The sequence below is a fragment of the Paroedura picta genome, chromosome 4, assembly GCF_049243985.1.
Source record: "Paroedura picta isolate Pp20150507F chromosome 4, Ppicta_v3.0, whole genome shotgun sequence".
Classification (NCBI taxonomy): Eukaryota; Metazoa; Chordata; class Lepidosauria; order Squamata; family Gekkonidae; genus Paroedura; species Paroedura picta.
This window is the reverse complement of record NC_135372.1, coordinates 126,546,110-126,556,946: the sequence shown is the minus strand read 5'-3', so window position 1 is coordinate 126,556,946 and position 10,837 is coordinate 126,546,110. Positions and strand designations below refer to the sequence as shown.

At 46.4% G+C, this 10,837-nt stretch overlaps 1 protein-coding gene across 1 annotated transcript in view; it reads left to right on the top strand.

Moving 5' to 3' along the window:
• The first annotated feature begins 1,846 nt into the window (after positions 1-1,846).
• PTGIS (prostaglandin I2 synthase) overlaps positions 1,847-10,837 on the top strand; it is a 33,072-nt gene continuing 24,081 nt past the window's right edge. Inside the window, exons 1-2 of the mRNA XM_077335591.1 lie at positions 1,847-2,010; positions 10,576-10,699. Of these exons, the coding sequence (XP_077191706.1) occupies positions 1,910-2,010; positions 10,576-10,699 (225 nt within the window). The 5' untranslated portion in view covers positions 1,847-1,909. The remainder of the gene's footprint in view (positions 2,011-10,575; positions 10,700-10,837) is intronic.

Here is a 10,837-nt window from a genome sequence, read left to right as displayed (position 1 = left end):
AGCTACGATGTATTATGTAGTCTGTATGCTTGACCATTGAAGAAGGCCATTTGGCCTGTATGCTTTACGTTGACATCGTTTCCCCCCTGCTGTTATTTTAGAAAGGCCTATGGCCACAACAAAATTAATGTACCACCACCAGTTGTTCCAGGGGAGTCACTTTCTGCAGCATTCCACTGTGAATCTACTTAGTTTCTAGGGCTGACCTATGAAAATATATTGTTTATGGAGAAAAACTATTAAAGTCATGGTGCCCAGGAAGCAGTGTAAACTGGCTTGAGGGAAATGCCCTGTCCCTTTAACAGAGGCTTACCCTGCGGATGTGGGCTGTTGAAGCTTTTCCTGGCATTCCAGTCAATACTGATGTTTTACTCCAGGGTAACTGGCAACCCTAAGCCAGAGCCTGATGACTCTAAATCCCACAAAATGTGCCCAAAAGCACGTTCACCAAGCACGGGGATGAAGAACTGGCAGACACCAACGTGAAAAATCTATTTGCAGATTTCTCAGAACTCTTTGTTGAAGAGAAAACAACAGCTGGATTCCTTTGCGATCTGGCCATTGAAAGACAAAGGAAACTGCAAATGTGTACACACTTCTGAGCATATCCCACTGGAATAGCACAAACTAATTTGGGCTAAATATGGCTGGGATCAGGCTGCATGTTGACAAGCTGCTTGCAACCAGCTAGACGTCTGTTTGATGACCTTGTACTTAATGAATTTCTGCCATCTCTGAATATGCCATATCCCACCCCCCACCCCCCACCCCAGGCACAGGATATGCAGAGATGCGTTTTGTGCACTGGTTATGGTTACAATGCTAGATGGGAATCTGTGAGATTCAGGTTCAAATCCCTACTCTGCTAAGGAAGGTTGCTGAGTCACTTAGATAGGGTTGCCAACTCTGGGTAGAATACCTGGAGATTCTGGGAATGAAAACTGGGGGTGGTGGAGTTGGGGAAGGGGAGGGACCAACACAGGGTATAATGCTATAGAGCAGGGGTGGGCAAACTGTTGCCCTCCAGAGGTCCATGGACTGCAATTCCCATGAGCCCCTGCTGGCAGTTTGCCCACCTCTGCTACAGAGTCTACCCACCAAGACTGCCAACTGATCTCTGTTGTCGGGAAATATTCGGATCTCTCCGGGCCTCACCTAGAGGTTGGCAATCCTAAACCTAGGGCCCGTCATGCTCACCCTAACCTGCCTCACAGGGTTGTTTTGAGGATGAAATAGTAGGAAGCCGAACAATATATGTGACTTTTGGGTCCCCCCTGGAGAGAAAGGTGGATTTCCATTGTATAGGCCTCCATTTTGGAGGCAGCTAGATTAAAGCCCAGTCGATATTAGACCTTTGGAGTCTGACGTGGATAGTATTGTGATTATTTATATATTTAATTTATATACCTCCTTTGCATGCTGCTCAGGGAGCCCAGGCTAGCCAGTTCTGCTCAGATCTTGGAAGGGAGGCAGGGTCAGCCCTGAGGCCTTATCTGGATGGGAGTCCCGGGTCTTGGCGGGGAGGCAGGCAATGACCGGATGGCGGCTGCCCCACCAGGAGCCCCTTGGGGACCACCCCGATGTTCAGCCTATCGGCTCTCCAATCAGGAAGGGAGCTTCGACTCTCGGGAGGAAATGCCCCCTAAATCTGTGCTTACCCCCCCCCCCGGTGCTTTAGGACCCGAATCCAGGGAGTGGAGCGTTCTTCCGAGGCGCACTGCAATCCTCGAGGGGAGGCGCAATTCCAGGCGTGGTGGTGGAGGGAGGGGGGGGGCGCCGGACACCTGCCCGCCCAAGCCGCGAGAGGGAAGTCCTCGGCTCCAGGGCGTGGGCGCGGCGGGCGAGGGGCGGGCGTCTCCGCGGGCGCAAGCAGGGGGCCGGAGCGGGGTCTGCGCTCTTGAGACGCGCCATGGACTGGCTGGACGCCGCCGACTGCCTGGAGCTTCTCTACCTCCTGCTGCTGGTGCTGCTGGTGCTGCTGGTGGCGGCGTCGCGTCTCCACAGGGGCCGGTGAGTGACCCGGGCCTTCTTCCACCTGCTCCCGAGGGGGGTTGGGGGGGCTTTTCCAAGGGGGCAGATGGCCAGGGTCCTCCCCAACCCCCGGGGACCCTTCCCCAGCCTTCTGCCCTCCCACGCCAGCCGGGGCGCGTCTGTGTGTGTGTTGCGCTTCTGTCCTCCTCCCGTCGGTGCGCCGCTCTCATCGCTTGGGCGCCCGATGAGCCGAGTCGGAACGCCGCGCTGGTCGCGACCCGTCGGCCGATGCAGGTTCCCTGTGCTTTTGCAACTGGGTCGAAAGTGCGCCATCCGACGAGTGAGGAACGGCCGGGGCAGGCGTGCGTTCGAGGCGTATTTTCCACTCCGCCTTTGGATACGTCCAGGCCTACGCGCAAAGAAGGCAAAAGGGGCAGAAAGGATCTTTCGGTTTGCAGCGTGGGTATACTCCGAGGCTATCTAGTCCACCCCGCACCTCAAACTCCAGAGCATCTGCCCTCACTCTTTGACAGCTCAGCTCCATGCAATCCACTCAGAAGAATAGATTATACAGCCTGGACCATGGGTAGTCAAACTGTGGCCCTCCAGATGTCCATGGACTACAATTCCCAGGAGCCCCTGCCAGCGAATGCTGGCAGGGGCTCCTGGGAATTGTAGTCCATGGACATCTGGAGGGCCGCAGTTTGACTACCCCTGAGGACAGGAAGGCCTGGAGGATCATTGTCCATGGGGTCGCGATGGGTCGGACACGACTTCGCACCTAACAACAACAGCCTATGGGCCTTAAGAGGCAGCCTTATAATGACACAGGCTTTGTACAATTACTCCAAGCTAGAGTAGCTCTGTACATGATTCCACGGTAAGAGTTGATCTAGTTTAGGACTTTAGGTCACCATTTTTTAGAATGAATAATAATGGTTCCCTTAGATTTAACTAATCAGCCGACATCTGATGACAGGAAGCCAGCTTCCGTAACTGTGAGCAAAACTTTTACTTCACTATATCAAGCATGCTAAGACTAAATCAGTGCTTAGCCGTACATCGGTGGCTGTTCTGAATTATTCTTTAGAATTCATGTTTTTATAAGAGCAGTTTCACATGGAAAAATCCCTGCAGCCTTTGTGGAAATTTCCTTCTTGGAGAAATCTGTTCTGAACAGATCAGAAAATTTAGGCAAGGATGTGTTTGCTTATGTTAATCTGCAAAGTGCCACGTGCATACAGGCATTTGCATCATACATCGCAGTCCATTAAAATGACGATTAAAAAAATCTCTTAAGGCACTTTAAGACTCTGTGGTGTTTATGCTGCCTTAGATCAACAGCTCAGTCTATGGAATAATTTTGTTTGTTTATCAAATCTATTTACTGTCTTCTTTTGTTAGCTCATACACGAAAATAAATGGTAACAGCTCAGATTACCTAAAATAGCATGGTGAGAACTTTGTGCTTCTTTTCCTTGTTACCAGAAGAAGAGTGCATGTAAACGAAAGCTTAAAGGAAACTGCTTACATTCCAGTTTCCACTAGACTCAGACCTTATTCTGGTTTCACCAGCATGTAACTGATTTAGCAAAGGTTACAGATAATAATTAACAAACATTCATAGATGAAAATCAGTTGGGGACTGAACAAATAAAAGGAGGATCAGATTCTTGGGTCAATAATGACTTTCACTTCCACGCTGAGTTGTGTTGTGGTTGTCCGGTTCTGACACCAATGTGGCTACACAGGACATCCGCTGCTCTGAAGATATTTTTGAGGCTGGCCCATTACTTTCTGTCTTTGTGACTGAGTTTTCCTTAAGGTAGTTGGGGGGGGGGGCAGTTCCAGCTGAGGCCAGGTATTTGCTAAAGCCCCCAAACATTAAAAAGTCAGGGAGCCTGGGCAGAACTACTCTTTTCTGTCAGTGCAGGTGACCCAAGCATTCTGGAGGCAGAAAGAGAGTGACTGGTCTCCCTTTACATTCTAAGAGAAAAATGAAATCAGCAGGCCAAAATGATAAGTCTAACAGCCACTCTTGTTTGGTGTACAAATCATATAATTTCTGGGAAATCAGGATGGGCTCCTAGGTATATTTTTCCCCATTTTCAACTGCCTCAAGCTTAAAGCTGGGAGATAAATCTTAATTTACTGTTAAATGGATTACAGACTCTGCAGTGTCAATCATTGAAGAAGTATTTGAAAACGGGGGGGGGGGGGGGATATACCTAGGAGCCCGTTCTGATGGCCCAGGAATTATATGATTTATACCAGGGGTAGTCAAACTGCGGCCCTCCAGATGTCCATGGACTACCATTCCCAGAAGCCCCTGCCAGCGAATGCTGGCAGGGGCTTCTGGGAATGGTAGTCCATGGACATCTGGAGGGCCGCAGTTTGACTACCCCTGATTTATACTGTCAGACTTAACATTTTGGCCTGCTGATTTCATTTTTCTCTTATCTGTAACATTTGGAAATCAACGGTGTAGTTCCTTTTCATTGAATCCCTTTACATCCTACCAACACCTGCAAGTTAATTAGGCCCAGTTAAGTTTGTTTCATTTGCCTCCTGTTTGAAATGCATCCAGAAAAACAGTATAATGCATGCAACAGACAGTGAGCGGTACAATGAAAGCTGTCTATAATAAAGGTGCCTTGCAAGGTAAAGGTATCCCCTGTGTAAGCACCGAGTCATGTCTGACCCTAGGGGTGACGCCCACCAGCGATTTCATGGCAGACTCAATAAGGGGTGATTTGCCAGTGCCTTCCCTAGTCATTACCGTTTTACCCCCCAGCAAGTTGGGTACTCATTTTACTGACCTCGGAAGGATGGAAGGCTGAGTTGACCTTGAGCCGGCTGCTGGGATTGAACTCCCAGACTCATGGGCAGAGCTTTCAGACTGCATGTCTGCTGCCTTACCACTCTGCCTTACCACTCACAAGAGGCTCTGCCTTGCAAGAGGGCCCCCCAAATTCTGGGCCCAGTGGTGCTAGAGAGGCCAAAAGACTTAGGGGATCTCTGAATAAATAAATGGTGTGTAAAGCTGAGGAAAGTTTTTTAAAAAAGAAGAAAGGGTCCCTTTCAAACTGGTGTTGGCATGAATGGTAAGGTGTTGTCAGCATATGTAGTAATTTTGCATCCATCAGGTCCTTAAGAATGAACTTTGGTCTTGCATCAAAACCTCACTAACTAGGGAAAAGGGTAGAAAACTGGCAAAATGGGGATATTGCTTGCTACTAGCTGGTGATTGTGCAGATTTGTTTTAAAAAGTGGTGTAAATGGCTTCGATTTGGCAGCCTGACCAGGGACTGCTGTAAGCAGCTGGATGTTGCAGACAGCTGTGTGACCCAATCTGAAGACTGCCCTGTCAGTTGCATGCAAGAAACTTTGCCATTACTGTGATCGTTTTAAATGCCAATAAAGGATTTGGATTTGAAAACTTTGCCATTATATTCCAGAAAGATAGATTCAGGTGCGTAGCCATGTTGGTCTGAAGTAGTGGAACAAACTGTGAGTCCAAAGGCACCTTTAAGACCAACAAAGTTTTATTCGGGGTGTGAGACAGATTGGACTAGCTACAAGTCTCTTCTAATTACTTCTTTCCACAACTGGGAAAGCGTCTGCCATTAATCACTAACCTTAACATTTTTATATCCCCCTATTTTTTTTGTGAACGACAACTGAATCCAAAGGATGGATTTTTTAGAATAAACTATCCAGTCTTCATCATCATACTGCATATTGGTTGCAATGCTGTTTACTACTAATTTACTCTCTCCTTATATCTGTACTCATATGATTTTTGTTCCATTGCCTGAGGAAGTGTGCATGCACATGAAAGCTCACCCCTTGAGTAAAAATAGTGCCTTTGGACTCAAATTTTATCATATTCCAGTGTTAGTGTATCTTGTAATCCACTTGCTGATTGACTGAAATGACTGGCTTGTTTATTTTAAAGAATCACACTTAGTAATCCATCTTGGGTTCCACTGAGAAAGGCAGATTATAAATATAAATAATAAAGAAGATTGTCACATTGAATGTTAAACAAACTTTTTTTTGGCCTGCAAGTGTACAAGATCCATAAGCTGCCTTCTATCTTCTGCATTACTGAAAAGAAGGGAACTTTGGGGAAGTGTTTGGGGAATATAGCTCATTGCAGTTCTAAAAATATGTTGCACCATAAGATATGTTTAAAATAAACATTACTATATTTATAACATAATAATATACATATAAAATATATCATTACAATAATTATACTAAACACACAAAAGAATAAAAACACAAAACTTTACAAATGCATACCAGAACCATGCATAATGCAAAAGACTAATGCTAGAGCAGGGGCAGTCAAAGTGTGGCCCTCCAGATGTCCATGGATGACAATTCCCTTGAGCCCCTGCCAGCATTCGCTGGCAGGGGCTCATGGGAATTGTAGTCCATGGACATCTGGAGGGCCGCAGTTTGACTACCCCTGTGCTAGAGAGTCACTAAAAATACATAATGGGCATACACCTTCTTGGAATTTATTCTTCCAGTACACTATAAACATGGTCTGTTCCTGTACCGGATTGTCTGCATCAAACTAGTATTCATTTGGCATCTGTTGTAATGAAACGGTTTTATCAAAAGGATTGCTCTTTGTGTACATCGCACAATGAGGAAAGGCTGAAGAATCTGAGGTCTTTTTGGTTTAGAAAAGAGACAACTAAGGGGGAACTGGAGAAATATTTCTCCCTCTGCCAAAGTACTAGAACTCAAGGGCATCCAGTAAAGTTGATGGGCAGAAAGATCAGGATGGACAGAATGAAATACTGCTTAACACAGAGAGTGATTAAAATGTGGAATGTGCTGGGGGACCCTTCACATTTGGAGACACATCCTCTGAATCCCAGAGGCAGCAAGCAACATCAGAGGAATGCTTTGGCCTCTAAACCCTGTTGTTGGCCATCCAGAGGAATTTTGGCCACTGTGTTAGGCAGGATGCTGGACTTAGCTGGACCACTGGTCTGATCCAGCAGGGCTCTTCTTTTGTTCTTATGAAGACCTGGACCTCTATGACCTGTTGTTGGCCATCCAGAGGAACTGGTTGGCCACTGTGTGAGACAGGATGCTGTACTGGATGGACCACTGGTCTGATCCAGCAGGGCTCTTCTTTTGTTCTTATGAAGACCTGGACCTCTATGCCCTGTTGTTGGCCATCCAGAGGAACTGGTTGGCCACTGTGTGAGACAGGATGCTGTACTGGATGGACCACTGGTCTGATCCAGCAGGGCTCTTCTTTTGTTCTTATGAAGACCTTGACCTCTATGCCCTGTTGTTGGCCATCCAGAGGAACTGGTTGGCCATTATATGAAACAGGATGCTGGACTAGATGTACCACTGGTCTGATCCAGCAGGGCTCTTCTTATATTCTTAAAGGTGGATTGAGCTGCTAGGCATGTTATAGCTGCAGTATAAAAGTTTACAACCAATCTGTATCCAAATTCTCTGATTGTGCTATCTAACAAAAACAGGGAACAGAAAGGGGTACCAGAAGGTAACAGAGATTAGTAGGTAAGGAAAACTTCCATCCCAGATGCCACACTCTGAAGGAACTGAGCCTCTTTGTGCATGAAAAGCAGGTTATATTTTCCCCCCTGCAATGAAAGCAATCCAGTAAAAAGGAATGTTTCTGGGATCTCCTGTGCCTAAAAGTGAAGTGTGAATCCACCACTGATAAAAGTGCTTTAATGGCCATAATCACTGGACAGTAAATCACCCTGGCAGGAGAGAAAAGCTCTCTTATCAGCACACAGACCTTGCAGGGCTAATTCCTTTCCAAGATGAATGTTTAAATGCTGGAGAATGTTCAGAGGAGGAGGTTGAAGAAATTACTGATCTCTTGGAAATGAATCCTTTCTCTTGGCAGTAGCTGAGATGTGAAAGCCCAACCTAAACTGGAGATAGCTAAGGAGGAGAAGTGAGAATGAGGATTTGCACATGGCAAGTTTTTGAACTTTCATGATTTTTTACTTGTTTGCCTGCAGTGTTGACTGGAAATCATTCCCTACTTGAGATAGTCATTAAAAACAGGAAGTGAGAGAGAGAAAACGACACCCCGAAAGAAGGAGGACGTTCAGATGCTGACTCCAACACAAAACGTAGAGAAATTAAATGTACAGGACTTAATGAGCAAAATAGAACAAATGTCTGAGACTCTAACTGATATGAGCCGGAAGTCAAATAAAATAGAAGACTTATCTAACATCAAGAAAGGAACAGGGAAGATGCTTGAGCAAGGTGTCAACCAACTAGTAAAGGACCTTAAAAAATAAATATGGAAGAATGATTGGAAGATTAGGAAGATAAAGAAAGAAAATCAAGAGAGAAATTGGATGGAATATAGACAGAAGGGAAAAAATGTGTAAGCTACAAAGATTGGATAGGGAAAAGGGTTGTTTTTTTTTTTTTGTGCACATCCCTAATTGTTTTTGATTCTTCTCCTGCTGGCTTCATCTTTTCCTGGCATAATTGTCTTTTCTGGTGAATTTTGCTTTCTGAGAGAGGGTTAAAGCTGGGAAAAAACATTGATCAACCAATCTCCTGCAAGTATTGGCCTGCCCATTCATGGTGGAGATGAGAATAATCCCTATGCGGAAGCTTCTGCATAAAGTTAGGACTCCAGGGAATGGTAGAGGCCAGGAAGGCCTGGAGGGCCATTGCCCATGGGGTCACAATGGGTCGGACACGACTTCACAACTAACAATAAATAAAGTAAGGAGGAGCCACCAGCCCTCAAAAACCCCAGTACACAGGAATGAGGGAGAAGAGGATCTGTATACTTCGTGTCTACTGAGAAGGCTCAATCGGTGTTCTTTTTAAGACTCTTGGTAATCATAAACACCTGTAGTAACATGGGCTTTTTTTTTTAAAGTCTTGGTTTTGAATCATCAGGCAGGGTGGGCCGCCGAGATGTCGCCGGCCCAGCCAATTTTTAGAACAGAATTGACCACAGTTTATGTAAGCTAAGCGATTGGTCAACAACGGAAGAGTGTCTGGCCTGCTGTTTTTTGGCTATCACGAAAGCAAGCTTCTATTTCTGCTGAGCTGTATCGGCTTTACAGAGGTCTATGACGGAAGGCCCTGTCACATACAGAACAGAAGCCCAGTCAGCGTGGTTGGTAGGAGGAGAAAAAGGAGACCAGATTTCTCTAGATGTTGAGGGATGGAGACACCTGGTGGAGTGGGGTGCGGCAGTCAGAGTGCTGGACTAGAACTTGGGAGACTTGGGGTCAGGGTCAGTCAGCCTGATCTATCTCCTAAGGCAGGGGTAGTCAAACTGCAGCCCTCCAGACATCCATGGCAGGGGCTCATGGGAATTGCAGTCCATGGACATCTGGAGGGCCGCAGTTTGACTACCCCTAGCCTAAGGAGATGTAGGATCTGACCACAACCCACAGCCTTTGCTTACATCCTTAGCCTTTGACTAAGATGAAGTAGAAACTTATGTTCTACGTTTCAAGGTCAGAGCATATTGTGCTAGACTTGCAGCTTTTTGGGAAAGCCGTTATAACCAACATAAAAGGACTACTTGTCACTGAAGAAAATTATTCTGTACAAGTGTTTCATAAACTGGGGAGTGCTCTGGTGAGTCTCTTAACCAGACTCTGGCAATAGTAAATTTGGAGAGAACTCTTGGAGGTTGATAATCCTAGCTGTGTTCCTCCTCACCTGAGAGGCAGCCTGGTTCTGTTTAGAGAGAAGCATATGTACTGCTCCTTAGGGATGACAGCCTCCAGGAAGCACCTGGGATCCCCCAGAATTACAGCTGACCTCCAGGCAACAGAGATCAGTTTCCCTGGAGAAAATGGCTGCTTAGAAGCCTTTATCCCCTGTTGCAATCCTTCTTCTCTTCATGCTCCACACCCCTCCCCCCCCAAAGAAAAGTTTTCAGGCTTTTCCCAACCTAGAGCTGACAACCCTAATTCCACAACTCTAGCCAGTTTGGGGTAGTGGTTAGGAGTCCGGACCTCTAATTTGGCATGCCAGGTTTGATTCTGCTCTCCCCCAAATGCAGCCAGCTGGGTGACCTTGGGCTCACCATGGCACTGAGAAAGCTGTTCTGACTGAGCAGTAATATCAGGGCTCTCTCAGCCTCACCCACCCCACAGGGTGTCTGTTGTGGGGAGAGGAATGGGAAGGCGACTGTAAGCCGCTTTGAGCCTCCTTTGGGTAGGGAAAAGCGGCATATAAGAACCAACTCTTCTTCTTCTTCTTCTTCTTCTTCTTCTTCTTCTTCTTCTTCTTCTTCTTCTTCTTCTTCTTCTTCTTCTTCTTCTTCTTCTTCTTCTTCTTCTTCTCCTCCTCCTCCTCCTCCTCCTCCTCCTCCTCCTCCTCCTCCTCCTCCAAGATCTCCGTCTGGGCTGCTTGAGCGTGTCTGGAATTTATTCTTTTGTAGTCCTCTACTGTTGTTGCTTTCATTACTAGCGCTTTTTTTGTATTGTGGTTTTCATGTGATTTTTGTGTGGCTCGCTCTGGGGCTGCGAATGCAGGATAAAATTTCAGATATGTGCTGGGGGAAGAAGATGATGAAAAACTGGATATTGCTCTTGTTTCCAGGCTCTTGGGGGAACCGCCACTCGATAAAGGCCTTGTTCCGTGGCTTGGACACGCTCTGGAATTTGGGAAGGATGCTGCCAAGTTCCTCTCTGCAATGAAGCAAAAGCACGGTGATATTTTCACAGTGAGTATGTCCATTTTCTGCAGCTGACAAGGCTTGACTTAACATTGGCACCCACATTTATACGACTGCATCATGTTTTCCTCCCACCCTTTGTTTAAAGCGCTCAGGGCAAGTTACCACTCCTCCGTGCTGTGCTGA